This window comes from Rhea pennata, chromosome 1 (genome assembly GCF_028389875.1).
Source record: "Rhea pennata isolate bPtePen1 chromosome 1, bPtePen1.pri, whole genome shotgun sequence".
Lineage (NCBI taxonomy): Eukaryota > Metazoa > Chordata > Aves > Rheiformes > Rheidae > Rhea > Rhea pennata.
In genome coordinates this window covers 183367729-183385302 of record NC_084663.1, presented here as the reverse complement: position 1 = coordinate 183385302, position 17574 = coordinate 183367729, and the positions used below count along the sequence as shown (strand labels likewise).

The following is a 17574-nucleotide window of genomic DNA, read 5'->3' as shown; positions in this document are numbered from 1 at the left end:
TGCACCTAAATTTGTCCAGAACAAACACATCTCTTTGCTGGCACATCTGATCAACAGAAGACTAAGAGTATCAGTAAAACTGCTCCAAGAAATATGCATTTGCTGTATACTATTATGACAGCTAGCACAGCTCTTCTCTCTCTCTCAGTGAGGGAGCCCAGGGAGAAAAATAAACTCCTGAATAGCAGCTGGGCAGACAAGAGAAATGCATTCAAGCTATGAATGCGAACATGGAAAATATCAAAATGTTAGATATCCCTAGCCAAATATAAACATAGCTGCAACGCTCTGACATATAATAAAAATAAGAAAAGGATATCAAAACTTGTTCAGATTTCTTTGTGTAGTGTGTGTATATATACATCTAAGCATATATACATATATAAATATATATATATTTATATATATTTAAATACACAGAGGCTAGTAAGTCACAAAAAAAGAATGCATTTTGATGAAAAAAAGTCCTGGATAGTCTACATTACAATTACAACCTAATCTGAAGCAGATTTTTGAGTGATAGTTTAATGTATAAAGAAAAAAAGAAAAAAAAAAGAAAAAAGAAAGGAAAGCCTTATTTTGATTGAGACCTCACAGTTTTAATTCAAACAGTAACAGCCCTGAGTAAGATTTGTTATCCTTACTATATGCTAGTACTACTGAAATTAAATGAAAACAGCAGCACATTGAATTTATTGCAGGTTCTGCTCATAAAGTTACTTTTCTTTCATGCTACTCACATCATCTTCTTTGGTTCCACCCCAGAAGTTAGTCCCACCAGCATAGCTGGGAATGTTTAGCACAGCTATACCCTGCAGACTTGGAAGGGGGATGTACTGTCCATCACACTGTAATGGAAAAAAGCTCATTCAGTATGTAAGATAAGTAGCATGATAAAAGTAATCAACCATTTTTTAACATATGAAGCTTCAACAGAGCCAGTAAGGGAGGACAGACTCATTAAAAGGCTGGCACAAGCTCATTCCTCCCACACTGTGAGGCAGCTCTGATACAAACCTCTTCTTCTCAAGCTCAGCATCAATTTTTTTGAGTTGAAAAAACAGTAGTACCTAGAGCAGAGGTGTTAAGGTGTTATGTGTCTGTTCAGAGAAACATTTTCACATCCCTTATTGTGAAATTTCTCATGGATATTACAAAAATCTTTGTTTACTCATTGAATAATTAGACTCCCATCCTAGAGCTGCATTCCTGATATTGCAATACAATTGTTATTCAGTAAAGTCCATTAAGCTGAAAAAAGAAAATAAATCCTAAACCTAACAGTGTTTCTGAGACAGCCACAAACATTAAGTTAAATATGTATTTTGTTAGCACTTGTACATTCGGCTTCCTTAAAAAAAAGATCACTCTCCTCCCAAAAGAACAAAGGCAAATCTAGGACTGAACTCACAGCTGTCCCTCTGGCTGTGGCTAAACTTGTTGATCTTGCAGGCAAGAGGTAGGTCCTGTGACCTCTTGCCATTTAGTCCCTCTGTTCCTCCAAAAAACTTAAGAAAATTCAAGTGCTACTCAACATGACAGCCATACACACCATACCATGCAAAAACCACATATAATCAATCTCATACTACTTACAACCAGAGTAAATTTATGGACTTCAGTGAAATCATTCTTGACTGAAAGCTAAGTGAGTGAGTGTAGAGCAGAGCCCAAGAGTCTCAAAGCCTTGACCTGGGGGTCAGAAGCACTGAGACATGCCGAGGGCCCTAGGCAGCTGCTGTAGGTTAGTTTTCTTGTCTGCTCACCAGGAATGCTTTCAGCAAGTCCTGCCTCAGTGCCACAAATGTGTATCTGAAGCAAGCAGGGAATATACAGTTGTAAGTGCTGGACTCCAGCACCACTTCGCGACAGCAAACTTACTAGTCAGGTAAAACTTCCTTTAAAGAACATAGCTGTATTACCAAAGTTGCGAGTCCCACAGAAAAAATATCTTATGATTACACAAATGATATAGAAATTCTCACAAAATAAGGAGGAAATTTTTGGTAACTTATTAGGAGGAGAAAGAATTGCAAAACATTTTCAAAAAAGTGCACAGTTTTTTGATCTTAGCAACATTACAGAATTTAACATTTTAATCAAAATCTAACAGCATTCAAAATGTGCTGTGAGATTAATAGATGCTGCATAATCATTTGTATTATAGGGCTTTGTCCCTAATTCCTGATATTAATATTTTTAATTTTCCAAAGCTGTACACCTAATCACAGGTTTTAGCATTAGGCTGATATGCAAGGCAATACTAAATATGAGATCTCTGCTTGCTGGTTTACTTCCAGAAATATTCAAAAATCATTATGGAAAGGTCAGATTTGAATGTCTTATTGATTCTTATTTGAATCTTACTCAAAAGATTCTTAAATTAGAAATCTATCTGTGCCATACATAATGTTCTTTCCTGTCATTATATTCACTAACTACTGCATAATTCCTTGATAATTACTCAGTCCTTAGATAACGGCAATCTGCCTCTATCATACAAAACCCTCCTAAAGCTCAGTGAAGAGAGCTGCAATAAATTAAAATTATTCTCTCAACTTAAAAACTATCATCACATGAATATCATGAACTTCCATATGAAATATTTAACATGAAAAAAAAGTATTTTCTGTCAAACGCCAGCCTAGATATTCTTTGGGTGAAAAGAACTGCAATCATCCCATGACCCTTTCCTACGTCCAGTAATGATTTTTATCTCCTTTAAGTTCCTAGTATTGTGAAAAAGACTTATATTTGGCTTTAAAACTTAAATTAACCATGCTCAGATAATTTACACTGGATTTGGTGTTGCAGCGATACTATCTGGTCTTGCCCTTTAGTATAGTGAACATTAAGAAACATATCCTTGCTGTATAAATTATAAAAGATTTAAAAATAAATAAATAAATAAGAAGAAATATTAACCCCAATATTCTGGAATATTTAAGCACCAACATTTTCCACCAAGGAATCACCTACTATACAGCTTTTTTTTTTTTTTTTTTTTTTTTTTTTTTTTTTTTCCAGTATGCATTTGAGGGCAGAATTTTATTGACTTGGGTTGACACAAGAATGCTAAAAGGTTTCAGAAGGAACGCCAAATTCTGAACTATATGTTGCAGAAACAGAAAAAAACAACATTGTGCTTATAAAGAAAAATTACCTCGAGTTGAACTTTTTGTTCTAAGTTCTTGTAAGTCCTCTGCAGTAACTCTTTTGTGCCAAGAACTCCATACCACATCATGTTTTTTGTCCGACTTCTGAAAATAGATAAAATAAAATTTACATACCGAAATACACAGGTTATTATGTCTTGTATTTTAGAGTGAGGAAAAAAATAAGGACTTCAAATAAAGACATAAAAATAGAATTATGAATATGTCTGAGAATCCTATTACCTGCACTTTTCAGGATGCTCTTCTCGCTTGTTATTAAATTCAAGTGAAATTTTTGCATCTAATCCAATTCCGAAATAGTTGTTCATGACACATTTTTCTGAATATCCCTCCCTGTTAGAAGAAAAGTGGTCATTATGTGTGCACTTGTACAGTACCTGGACATACACAGCTTTAACCAAGATTGTGGCTGGTCCAAGAACATCAACAAAAGATTGCACGAGGTGTTTCCTCTGAATCTCTCCATGGAAACACAACAGCAGTAGAAGAGATGGATTGTCTGCCAGACCCTTCACGAGTGGGAGTTCCTCCCCATCAGATGGGGAAGCAGCAGCAGCATATTCCCATCCTAGGCTATCTCAACTAAACCCAAAATACAGAGTTCTAACACGACAATATGGGAAAAGAGCTGCCCTGGGCACTGCTCTGAGACAGCAGCACCAACCCAGGACGAGCACACAGGCTGCATTTAGGAATGCTGGCACTGGACGGTCGGCCAACGCTGTCTGTATGTCAACACTTTGCTCTGTGGGATCCACAGAGGGCAGCAGCTCACAACTCACTTACCATCTGTAAGTCTCTACCAACACCACACCACGTTTTGGAAGCAGAGGCGTCTGAGGACACAAAATTTGCTCCCCTTCACTGCACCACTCATTCAGGGGACCTTCTCCACTGTCTATTGGGGAGTGATCAAACTCTGCTTCAATGCCTGGCTGTTCAGTTCAGCACTTCAAGCAGGAAAACACAGCTTTCAAGCACTGTCCTCCCCACCTCCTTCTCTCAGAGTCAGTAGGCTGCTACAACACTGCACTGCACTATGTATAACTAAGTGCTTATTCCAAAATGGCACAAATGCAAACTATTTTCAGACCTTGAGGTCCACTGCCCAAGAAAGCTGTGAGCTCACCTTAGTCATTTAAATGATAACAAAATAGAGTTTCACGAGGAAGAACAGATTAAGAAAAGCTAAAGATGTTTAAGAAAATCAAACTAAAAAAAAGCATACTAGATGATAGGGAAAAAAAAAATTCTTACAGCGAATCTGGATCTGGATCAATAAACGGCGTAGCACCAAATGGATCGATATTTGCTAGTAACATTTTGCTAATGATTGAACTTCCTGCAATAGAAGCAGCTAATCCAGCTCTTAAACCTGGTAAGAAATACAAAGTAACAATTTTCATTTGATAAACAGAGAAACATAGATTCTTATAAGCCACATGATTCTGAGAGACAACAGCATCCATCAAGTCCATACATTAAGTGATTGCATTTCCATCTCAACTTTTGCCTGTGTTGCGTATCTTTCAGGTCTCTGGCTCTCTTGTACAGAAAGAGAGTGAGCTAAGACACAGTACAGTGATTACTACTCAGGTACCACATTGGAAAAAAACAGGAAAGAAAAGAAAGTTCAGGATTTCAGGCGATACAGTATGTGATACAACGCAAAGATGTGTACATTAGTTCACTTCTATTTAGAAAATTCTATGGCACCAATTAGAAAGTAAAAAGTAAAAAGTGTTTGACAGGAAGCAGCAGAAGAGAAGGCTATACTAAAGCTATGAAAGGAGCAGCAGATTTCAAAATCACGATTACCTGGGCAGATAATCCTGGTGTTAAGCACAGGGAGGTTTTCTTTGCTGGCAGCCAAAGCTGGAGCAGAGAAGGAGCCTGTATGAGAATGGATACCTCGACTTGCACGCCGATCCGGAGATCTTGGTGCAGTTTTAACTGTACAGAAAAAGTAATGATAAAAGCACCAATTAGATATATCTGCACATTACCAAATGCATAGTTTTATAGTCCTCAAAATACTTCAAAAGTATTAATTAATATCTGTCACCCTTTTACGAGAAATTTCCTTCTCCCTCACACCACTTTTTTCCTTCTAAACACAGGGAAGAAAACTCACAAATAGAAAGATCAAGCAAAAATAAAAATGCATTAATATGCAAGGAATTCAGTGTGAGGAGTTCCCAACTTAGCTGCTAGCAAAAATTAAACTATATGAGCCTTAAAATCTTATAGTATTTAATACTGTAGTAAGTTTCCAATAAACGTAACAACAGATTTCACAAAAAGATCACATATTTCAGAAAAATCATAATTGAAGAAGAAATGTTAATGAAATAAGTATTTAAACTTAAACTCAATGTACATTTATTCATAAAGATGTCTGTATTACATGGCTTATTATTTATTTATACCAATTTTAACATAGATAATCATTTTTTAATGATTATTAACCCAGGCTCAAATTAAGCCATGGTAATACTTGATTAGCAGCTATGCTATTTATTTTAAGCAGCTACAATGGATTTGCTTGCATCAGATTTCTGAATCTGACAAAATCAGACAAATCAGACATTCCCACAACATTCTGACAAATTTATCTGCGGCCAAAGTGAATACTACACGGGAAGGAAAAGCCATGTTCAAACTCTATTGTCTTCTGCAGTTAAAAAGATCACAGAGGAGATCAGTTTACCATCACTTATTTCTCTTTCACAAGAGAAATTTCTCTTTCACACAAATTCCCCAAACGGTTGAAATATTATTTGTTAAGAACGAACATAATAGGGATCAACAAAGCCTTATGACACACAGCAAGCCACGCTTGGTAGCTGATCAAATTGTTGGTGACAAAGGTAGACAAGAGCTCAGGAAAAAAAGATGAGGAAGAAAGTCACAGGGAAGGAGAAGATATTCACAAAGAGGAAATCCAGCTCAGTAAGGCCAGTTATTCCTTGGGGCTACCTCTGCAAGTGATGAGGACAGACAGGCTTTTCAGAGGGCTAACTTCAGGTACTTCAATTTAGTTTCCTAGCATGACTTGTCTTTGACAGAGGGAGCTCACTAATGCTCACACTAGCCTTGGGAAGTCAACCTCTGTGAAAGTCAGAGCCTTAGTTAGGAATCGGTGCCCCAAGAAAGAAAGTCTGGGTACTGCCGAATGCTCTTTGGTATGGCACTGCCGTGCGTGTGCTGAAAGCTTTGGTACAATCTGAGCACAGTCAGACAATTCTTGGCTCCCTCTGCTCCAATTTACCTCATATGTTAACAGTACTTCAGCTTTGGAACGAGTTCAACCTTGGTCAGTTGAAGAAATTCAGAAAGCAAAATAGAAGGATTTCAAAGTGATCCAAAATCTTCCTCGTAACATCTCAAAATTGACTCAGAAAAAACAGAAAAAAATAAAATGATTAGGGCTAGCAACAAGGCAGCAGTAGGAAAGCACTGCCACGAATGGACTGGGAAGGAAAAAAAATATCCTTCTTTGTGGCAGGAGGGACACAGATCAGCTCATGTTAATCCTGAAACTCAGTCTAAAAGTAACATGGGAATATTGTACAAAGACACCTACGAAAAGAAAACGTAGAGCAGGAAAATCTAAAGACAAAGGTAATAACAGAAACTAGCGCTTAGAAATTATATTCAAATCAATTCAAGCTAGAATTTGGACGTACACTTTCTAAATGCTGACAATTTATTGTAGACCGGTTAGTGAAATGGTGAATTCTTCTTCTCCTCGTATCTCAGGAAAAAGGCTTCAAGCCTTTCTGGATGACTTGCTTAAGTCAAACATAAATTCTTAGACTCACAACAGGAACAAGTGAGTGAAATTTTCTTGACTGTTATATGCAAGGTCTGACTAAATGATGTATTAATATACATAATCATAATGCCTCCTTCTGACTTTAACATCTGTAAACTAGCCTTAGCAATTACCACAAAATGTAAGTAGTACTGTGTGGTATCAATGCAACACAATGATTTGCATATGTGCATGACAAAACATTGTCGTATAATGTTAAAAAATGAAAAGAAATAAAAATGGCAAATGATATCTAACAAGTTATTAAATATTTAGATGAAGGTAATTAACATATGGAAAAATATTACCTTCATCAAATGACCAGGGAAAATTCTCAGAGGGTAAAACATAGTATTCAGAACACAATTAACTTCCATTTTTCATAATGCTACTGAAAAATTCACAATGCTATTCACACAGTTTGTTCTCTCTGTACTGGGGAATAAGGCACTTATATTAAATAGGAAAATCAGCAGAGCAGCTGCTCTTTATCTGACAGATGAGACTCATGGGTATAACTGCAATAAAGATAAACTTTTGCTGTTCATGCTCTGATAAAAACAACAGAGCCCTAATGAGTAAAACTGATGTTTCATTGCAGATAATTGAATTCGTTTCATGCTTTCTCCCTAAACACCTATCTCTCTCTGACAGCATTAATATGCACTCTATTTCCCACACTTCAGATGTATGAAGAATAATACATTCTCTAACAAGCACAGAAATGATATCACCAAGAAACAAGGTTTTTATATACGTATGTGCATATATATATATATATATATGTATGCATACATATTTGTTTGCATGTATTATGTATTTTTGTTTTATTATATATTTGCAGCAGTAGGAACAGATCATCCACCATGCCCACAGAGCTGGCATCACCAGGAGCTACCACTGAAAGTGAACAAGCAACAAGCATTGATATATATATGTGTACAGACACATATATATATGTATATATATCATGATGACACATACATACATATGCATACATATATCCTATAACCAAGGTAAAAGGAGAATGGCCAAGCAAGAGACAATCACTGAAGAAAGTCTGGAATCCATTACTGGGGAAAAGGAAACGTCAGATCCTGAATAAACAGAAGCCCCAGTAAGCTCACAACCTATGCTTAAGGTAGAAGCTATGACACAGACACCAGATTCAGGGCAGAGCCTCAGGAGGACGATACCTCTTGAAGATCTCAATACAGCCCAGTGTAACAGGAGGAGATGCAAATACCACACAATTTTGTTGATCACAGGCAGTGGCTTCCTAAATATCTAGGAGATGCCTTTTGCTGTCCCTACCAGTCACCACTGTCTCTCCACGATTCAGGTTTTCTCTTGTGGCCAAACCTCGTAATGCAGCAAAGACTGAAATTTCCACCTACAGTACCTAGTAGCTTTCCTAAAATTATTATGGAGCAGCTGATGAAGTGGATCCGACCAAGGACAGAGGTGGTATGGGGCTCTATGGCTTGGAAAGCAAGTGTAGCTTGCTGTAGTGGCTTACTATATGGCTTGCTGTATAGCAGCCAGCACTTGAGAAGCCAGCTTGACGTGTCTTTGGGACAACCAAGCTAAACATTTTGCTGTGGGAAGGAGCCCTAGTAACTGACAGTGATCTATCTGACAGAAGCTGTGAAAGCCCAGAGTTGAAGATTAGAGTACTGAGTCACTAGAAAAATTAATAAGATCAAGTTATTTTTCTTAATCCTCTTGATTCTTTGGCCTGTCCATTTCTAAAAGATTTAGCTTCATTAATTTCTGTAAGTATTTTATAACGGGGTATTCTAATATGCGACTCAACTATTTACAAATCTGCTCCTCTAAAGGAGTATCCAGACAATAATCAGTCAATTAATAAAAATGAAATTACACACTTAACTTTTATAACTTAAAATACAGTTTAGCGCTCATTACCTTTCCAGCCTTAGAGTCTGGCACAGCTCAAAAGAGATGGTAGGAACAGTTTTCCATATTAACATTTCTTTCTAATCCAAAGGGAATGACTGCTGAAACTGTACTGTTATTTCTAAATGGCTCAATTCAAAAATCTTTTAAAACTATCCTACCCTACAATAAGACCAGCTGAGCATATACTATACATTTAAGCAAGGTGCTATTTAACAGCACATAGGAAAAAGCAACCACTGAAAAACTCTGATAGTGAAAATAAGGTTAAAATTAATTATAATTAATGTAGTCTTAAGTAAATGTTGCAAGTAAATCTCCAAACACTGATGCCAGGAAGTCAAGAAATTCACAAATAAAGGTTCCACCATCAAATTAAGTCCACCATGCTCTAGTCTGCAGATAATAGATCCTTGCCTTTTGGATAGCAATGGCTCATCCTACTGAAAACATAAATTTCAATACATTTTTGAGACATCCAAAGATAAAACTTTAAGCAATCTCTTTAAGCTAACTGTGATACAGGAAGGCCTCATCCTACTTTTTGTGACAGGTCATCAGGGCAAATGAATAGATCTAGTAAGTATCTAAAAATATCATAAATAATGGCTTTCTGAATAATCAATATCTACACAATGCCTAAATGTATTATATATTTAAATGTGTGTGCACCTGTGCATACATGTGCCCATACAAAAATCTTGCCTTTGTACATGCTTTTTAGTTACTTTTAGAAGCCAATATACAGAGTAATGCAAAATAAGTTGTTTTCAAGCTGAATTAAATATTTCTTGATTGAACTTAAAGAGAATATTCAATTTAATTCTTGAGTATAACATGCATGAAGAAGAGGCAGGAGTGCTAATACCGCCTGTCAGGCAGCTTGGACCCAAATACGATACCAAAGACTTTTGTTCAAATCTCTGCTCTAAATCAGGCAAAAAAGCAGGCTTGAACCCAGTCCTACTACTTCTCATGAGAAATCTATGCTCCAATTTCTGTTGTATACTTTCCTGCTTTAAGTTGTTCCAGTTCATATAAAACACTTAAATATCCATTCTGTCTCAGTTCCAATAACTCTGTCTCGAGGTAAACTCCCAGATGAGACATCAGAATTTTGTTGCAGATATAATGAATAAATATGTCTGTTTTACACAAAGTTAAACACCCTCGACAGAAATGACTGACAGCAATTCCGATAATACACCCTAAAACCCCTGTGGCCAGGACACGCTATCACTGTTGTTACCTAGGTTCTAGTCCCTGCTCAGGACTGGACTAAAGAGGCACATTTTTCCTCAAAAATGCCTTCTCAGCTTTGTAAATCTGTTCCAAAAGATCGTTCATCTTATCCCTGACATTTTTTTATCCACTTTTATTTAGCCAAATCTATTGAAATGTGTAAATAGTTTCTACTTAAAGGACACTCCAGTACTTGGCAAACAGCATCTTCATGGAAAAATATTCTATCAAACTAACTAGAAACGACAATCAAAGCTTTACGCTTTCACACATTGTCCCAGCACACGCAACACAAGGGGTTGCAACAGACAGAGAAGAAACAGAGACAGAGAAGAAAGTCTATGCAGAAAGATGTTTTTTTCAGCAAGTATGTGGTATGAAAAGAATAAAAATAATCTAACCATTTTAAGTATGGGGCCAACAAGATTGGTTTCATAAAACTACGTGATTTAAAATGATTTTATTTCTAAATTACTCACCTGACTGGGACTCAAATTCCTTTGTATCTTCCTCTTTTTCCTCTTCTTTTGATTCATCCAACTCTTTGCTATATTCTAGTGGGGACTGGTTCACTTGCTCTTCACTGTGAGCATTCTGCTCATCCACAACTGCTTATTAAAAAAGAATATATATATATATTCAAATATTTTAAAGAAAAATCTACAGCAATTGGAAATTAGCTTCTTGTTTCTGTAGCTTTAATTTCAGGTTTACAAATATTAACAAAGGGTTTCTGTTGCCAATTCAGTGAAAAGGAGCCTAGCAAACCTTTGCCCATTGACAAAGATTTACTGTTGAAAATTTTCATTTTGTGGAGGAGTATAGTTACAAAAGAAACATGCTTGTGCATGTTCAGAGACATGCATATACATACGTGTGTGTGCGTATGTGTGTGTACTGCACACAGACAGTCATCAACATTCAAACAGAATTTCCTTGCAGTTTGTAATATGGATTTAATTTTATCTGCATGAGAATGTAGAAATCAAGCCTTCATATTGAAAGCTTATGCTAATTAAAAAAAACCATTATTCTATCAGTAAACAAAAAAACCATGGCTGATGCGCACCTTTTTCTGCTTGCTCAATGATCTGCCTCACCGCCTTCTTTAAACTGTTTGCCCGCAGCATGAGCTGTTCTCTTGGTTTGAAGAGCTTCTGGGTAGAAGCCTTTGCAACACACTCTGCTAATTGCTCTTTACTTTCAGACAAGGATTCTTCACTGGAAAATTCCTCAGCTTCTTCTTCCACGATGGGGGGAGTGATGCCTGGGAGAATGGGAGCAGCCTGGGCTTCGGAGTGGAGAGCCTGGAGCAATAGGTCTAGCTTCTCATTTAACTCTGAACACTGAGACAGTACATTACAAACAAAGTGGAACAGAACACACATATACAAAACAAAAAAAAATCATAAAAAGCAGTGAACATTTTGGGGAAACGAATACCAAGTTATATGGAGGGTTCTACACTCTCCATGAGGTAGGATTTAAAACTATCTGATGTATGATTTAAAACTATCCACATAAATTCCAAATCCAGATTTAACATTTTGCAATATCAGGTTATGAGTAGGTCTGCATGGCTTTTTGCAGACAGACCTTGTGACATCCAACAAGATTGTACCATCCATATTCAAAGAGGCGATACTAAAATAAACTAAATATATACTAAAAAAATAAAGTAATATATCATGCTAACCCCAGCCTGCTGCATAGTGAAGGTGCAGATTAGATCTTGCTCCTTTTCAGATGGTTTGTAGTACAGTCAGAACCATCACTGATTTACCCTGCATTAAAACAAATTATGGGCGCTCAATACCCCAGTGTGGAAGATTAATCTACAGGGAAATGCCCAGCTGCTCGACTGAGAACTCATGGTATTTTTTTGACCACACAACCGTATATTTAAGCAAGTGTGAGTTGTCAGAGAGCAAAGAGGTTTAAGTCAAAACTGAACACTGTTGAACATCTCTACCCCCAACTATGCAGTTGCTAGTTGCTTTTTCCAGGTAAACTGGAAAAGAGGTGATTTTCTGTGCTTAAGGGATAAGAAACCCACAACATTTTTCCTGGAATAGTTAAAAAAAAAAAAAAAAAAAAAAAAGAAGAAGGAACATTTTCTAAAATGTACACTGAATAGTACAGAAACATAAATCACAAAATAATTGCCATCTAGCAAGTATATTTCTTGACCCTGTGATTGTTGGTGGTTTTGGTTTCTTTTTTTTTTTTCAGATCATGTAGGTTTTATGCCTCTAATCAGATCCCCCCCCCCTTTTTTTAACTGATTCTGCAACATGATCTCTACTATTTGCAGACTAATCCATTATTTTTAACATTATAATCTCTCCTCCTCTCATTCTCCCAGCATATTTTCTCTTCATTATTCCATCGATTTCCTGTAGCTAACTTAATTCCTTTTACAGAAAAGTACAATTCCTAATACAAAATATTTCTGTCTATCCGGATGTATTTTTATCCTGTACACTTTATCCTATATGAAAGAAGAGAGAAGAGAAAGCACTACTCAGAGTAAATAGATTTTACAGAGAATGTTTAAAATTGTTAAAAATATTATGGAAATAATTGCTCCAGGTACTAAGAAGAGAAGCATTTTAAAGTCATGGACCTGAAAACAGAAGCCAAACTGGGTATCCAGGAGCTATTCAAAAATGAAACATCCATAAGCTATAAAAAGAAAATTAACCCCCAAAACTGTCATAATCTTACTTTAGTGGCCATGGCATCAGCTTCTTCTGCATTTTCCAGTGGTTTTTCATAAGTCTTCCCTATTTTGGCAACAAAGTCCTTTACAGTTTCACATAATATTCTTCAGATAAAAATAGGAGAGGGAAGAAATCAAATAAAATAGACACATTTTAATATTAAATTTTTGGATTAATTTTATTAAATTATTAACACATTTTTAGGGTTTATACTTAAATTAGATCCAATGCTACCCAAAACTTTTGAGAAGAACATACTTCACATAAACGTATGGAGATGAACAACTGATTAAGTTATGGCCATCAACTCATATGTATACTACTATATACCATGTTTGTTGTAAAGCAAACTCTGTGGTCTTATTTGCAAAGCAGATGATGATTCTCCATGGCTTGCAAAATTCAAGAGAGCAGCTTCAGAACAAAATGTTTTTCTCTTAACCCTTCCATCGCTTGTCTCCCTTCCGTACCAGGGCTAGTAGCAAACTTTTCAGTCCCTTAATTAACTTCAAACGAAACCATCCATGTGAAGGTGGACCCTACAATCCACCAAGAAAATCTATTGACTTTAAGGGAGCACTTCTTAGGTGGAAAGCGTACGCCCACGCACATCCCATTACAGGAGCCACAGTTAGCCCTAAGGCATCTCTATACAAATTACAGTGGTTGAAATGAATTTTCATTGTGTAAGCCAGAGAAAAGAGTGGTTCTTATTGCCTACTCAGCAGACGCAGAGCAACTTTACTAACAAGGTGTGAACAACTGGTTAGTAGTGTTCATCCGGTTTAAATTTATTTTACAGGAACTAAATGGTGAGATTTAGGAAGCTACGGGCACCTTTTAGAATTTGGAGTTACAGAAAGTATTTTGTAGTTTAACTTTCAGCATGCAGCATGTGTATCTTAAAACAGTATTTCAGTAACTTACATCTCTTTTTTTTCTGTTAAGATAGTCACATGTATTACTGATTCTGTGGTAAGTCTTTTGCATTTCACAAAATATGAAAGAGTTTTTCACAGAGAAAGTATACACAGATTACTTCTGATCTCAGATGATTTCTAGAGCAGCTATCCCTCATTTTTAAGTATTTCAGTTTGGAAAAAAAATCTGTTCTCTAAGATCACTTTCTTTTTAATGTTTATTGATAGATAGAGCAGTAAGAGAGCTACACAGCTGAAATTCTACTTTGCATTGGTGAAGTAGTTTGTCCTCTTACTGATATAGCATGAGCCAAACAAAACATAAAAATTGTAATGTGAACTAGATCACATTAGTAACAGTAGGTTTCATATTTAACTGCATGCTGGATTCTGAGTGACTTAAAATCACATTATATTAACATAACATGATTTTTTTAAATGTTCATGTATTTGGTATTAAGATATCCATTACAGTTGAGCCACATAATATTTATACAGAAAAAACATTCACTCTACAAGGTACAAATGAGGCTATATTAAGCCAAGCCAGCTGGGCCAGTCATAAGAAATTCAAGCTTACGAAGAAGATTATTATGGTGATATACAGGGAATCACACAGGCAGTTTATCCTACACATCATACAAAAAAACCATTAACTCACTTGGCAGATGATATGACTACTGAGTGCTGATCAGAATTGAGGATTTTTGCAAGATGAGCAGCAACTGAATCCTCATAAGCAGATATCTGGAAACACAGAAAAACAAGACTTCAATTTCCACATGCTTCAGCTTTTTAACATCAAGTAGAGTATTAAAACACCTCTAAGAAACAGCAGGATTTCCACTGCAGGTCTAGCCCAAGGGCAAACAGCCAGCAATCCAGCTTCTACCTGTATATTGTATTTTGTGCCTGTATACTCTATTTTTAATACTCAGAATAATAGTGAATCTGAGAACTTGATCTAGAATTCTCCTTCCTTGGTAGTAGGAACAGTAATTTATTTCTAGACTATAAATAGTCCATGTTGTAAAAACAATATACCTTCTTTTTAGATTTATAACAACCTATGTCTTTTATTTCCAAAGTAAGTAAGTTTCCCTCAGACTAAGCCATTTGACTAAGAATCAAAGGTTCAGGATATGTTCCCGAATTTTCTTTTTTTACTGTCTAATTTTATCTTCCTTCCCAAGTATCTTCACTGATGAAGACTGCTAAACTGATAGTTATATCAAAACCAATCCTTAATGAATAACCATACAGAGATTAGTCTTTACTACAGTGTCTGGGACAATGAACGTGTGCATCTTCCTTCTTTATTGCACAGAAGAATTATAATATCCTATGACGCTCAGAAAAAATCTGTAATGGATCAGAATCACAATTTCATGCACTATTATATCGTGTCTCAAAAGGGGCATAGATCCAGGTTTTGGTTTTAAAAGAAAATTCTAACCAAGCTCTAAATCTGAAGCTGAAAATAACTCTCCAGTTCCGAAATTTTCCCAAGGCTTCTTTTAAGAATCTCGTAAAATCCACTTTTAGTGTGTTTTGGTTCTTGATATCAATCAGCTAGAAATGTCATTCTTCCTTTCCCCTAAAATCCAACCTTCACTGTATAACTTTGACAGTAAATTAACTTTAATTTTGGGGAGGCAGGAGAACCATAAATACCTAATTTATAAGCACAAACATACTGGTGTTTGAGCTACAGTAAAGTCTTCTGGGAGCAAATCAAATGAAGTATTTTGAAACTGAAAAAAAAGAAAAAAAAAGTAAAAAAAGGAAAAAGATTTGGGTACCCACTTTTTAAATTTCACTTTAACACATTACCTACAGCAAGGTTGACCTATTCTCTTCTGGAATATCACAACTCAGTATACTGTGCAAAAATCATTAAACCAAAAATAGAACAAGGTACTCAAAATAGCTTTCTCTAACCGAGAATAATAGCACAAAACAACAGTCTGCCTACAGAACTGATTTTCCAAAATAGAGGTTTTGTATGACCAGTTCCTTCAATTTTGGGGAAGGATTAAACCTATCTTCAAAGGCAAAACTAACTAGAACAGTTAAAAAAAAAAAAAAAAAAAAAAAGCCATTCTGACAGGAGGGTACTTACACACACCAACAGTCTTGTAAAACCAGAGAAGATAAAGCCTCAGTGAGCACTGCTGGCACCAGAAAGAGTTGTGTGCAAAAATGAGCGCATCAGAATTGCGGTCAGTGGAGTCATGGCCTTTTTGGTAGCTCTGTATCACAGAATCACCGAATGACGGAAAGGCTGAGGTTGGAAGGGACCTCCTCTGCTCAAGCAGCATCACCTAGAGCACGTTGTCCAGGATTGTGTTCAGACAGCTTTTGAGTAGTTGCCAAGGATGGCAACTCCTTTTCCTCATGTTTTTCCTCATGTTTAGGTGGAACTTCCTGTGTTTCTTTCAGTTTGTGCCCATTACCTCTTGTCCTGTCACTGGGCACCACTAAAAATAGTCTGGCCCCAACCTCTGTACATCCTCCCTTTAGAGGCTTATACACATTGATAAGATCCCCCCTCAGTTTTCTCATCTCCAGGCTAAACAGTCCCAACTCTCTCAGCCTTTCCTCACAGGAGAGATGCTGCAGCTCCTTAGTCATCTTAGTAACCCTCTGCTGGACTCACTCCAGTAACTCCATGTCTCTTTTGTACTGGGGAGCACTGGGCAGTCAAGGTGAGGCCACACAAGCACTGAGCAGAGGGGGAAGAGAACCTCCCTTGACCTGCTGGCAACACTCTTCCTAACGCAAACCAGGGTATCATTGGCCTTCCTGGCCACAAGGGCACACTGCTGGCTCATGGTCAGCACTTGCCCTCGTTGAACTTCATGAGGTTCCTCTCTGCTTGTCTCTCCAGCTTGTCAAGGTCCCTCTGAATCCTGCCAACTGTCAAAAGTCACAACCTCCATGCCAACTAAAACATCCTGAGTCATCGAATTATTCAAGAACCTGCAGACTAATTGCTTCTCGAGTGCTCTTCAGCTAAAGTTGATAGGCATTAGCTTTTTCAGGAGTAAACTACTTTGTCATTTTGAATCACACTTTTTATGCCAATTAAGTTGATTACAGCCTTCCACTCTCCCTCAAAATCAAATCCTCAACAGATAATATAAGCATAAATCTAGTTTGAAAGATACACTACGCTATTCTTTTCAGGCCACTTACGATTCTGAGTTCTCCAAAAGATCAGAGAGAGTATTAGACAGTATCATTCTAAGTAATTTTTACAAGCTCTGAACAGCTTCTCTCTTTCTTTTATCAAGAGGGCACAAATTTTGCCTTCAAAAGGGCATCCTAAGTGCTTATTCCAAATTCAAAATGTCAGTAATAAACATTTTTCTTTTTCAATATATACTTACAGGAAGAAATTTTTCTGACTGCTTCACTGAAGACTACTCAGCTTCATTTATTTCAGCAATTAATACAGAACTGGAAGCCCTAATTATTTAATATACATGGCATGAACAGAAGTTGACTCAATTCAATTAGCAGATCACAAAACATCTGTTTTCTATTTTGCACACAAGTGATTTAATTATATTTTAAATATTGTCATTCCAGCAGCTCAAATTAAAGCCTATGCAGCAACTAAACAAAACAAAAACTTCACCTGGCACTCCTCGGACTCTTCTTCTGTAGTAACTGGAAGAACAGAAGGCTTCACTGGTAATTTTAGTTCATATGACATTATACTCCACCTAAAAGAAATGTAACATGGTCAGTTAGGTTTCCAGATTATTATA

General features: G+C 36.6%; 1 protein-coding gene across 6 annotated transcripts in view; it reads right to left on the bottom strand.

Annotated features, from left to right (window-relative positions):
• The window catches only part of DGKH (diacylglycerol kinase eta), a 156613-nt gene that overhangs the window by 20360 nt on the left and 118679 nt on the right, over positions 1-17574 (bottom strand). For all 6 annotated transcript variants that reach the window (XM_062566971.1, XM_062566967.1, XM_062566966.1 and 3 more), the window contains 10 exons: positions 17442-17529; positions 14460-14545; positions 12883-12982; positions 11225-11501; positions 10635-10763; positions 4995-5129; positions 4434-4551; positions 3399-3509; positions 3164-3260; positions 741-848 (listed from right to left, as the gene is read on the bottom strand). In XM_062566971.1, the coding sequence (XP_062422955.1) occupies positions 741-848; positions 3164-3260; positions 3399-3509; positions 4434-4551; positions 4995-5129; positions 10635-10763; positions 11225-11501; positions 12883-12982; positions 14460-14545; positions 17442-17529 (1249 nt within the window). The remainder of the gene's footprint in view (positions 1-740; positions 849-3163; positions 3261-3398; positions 3510-4433; positions 4552-4994; positions 5130-10634; positions 10764-11224; positions 11502-12882; positions 12983-14459; positions 14546-17441; positions 17530-17574) is intronic.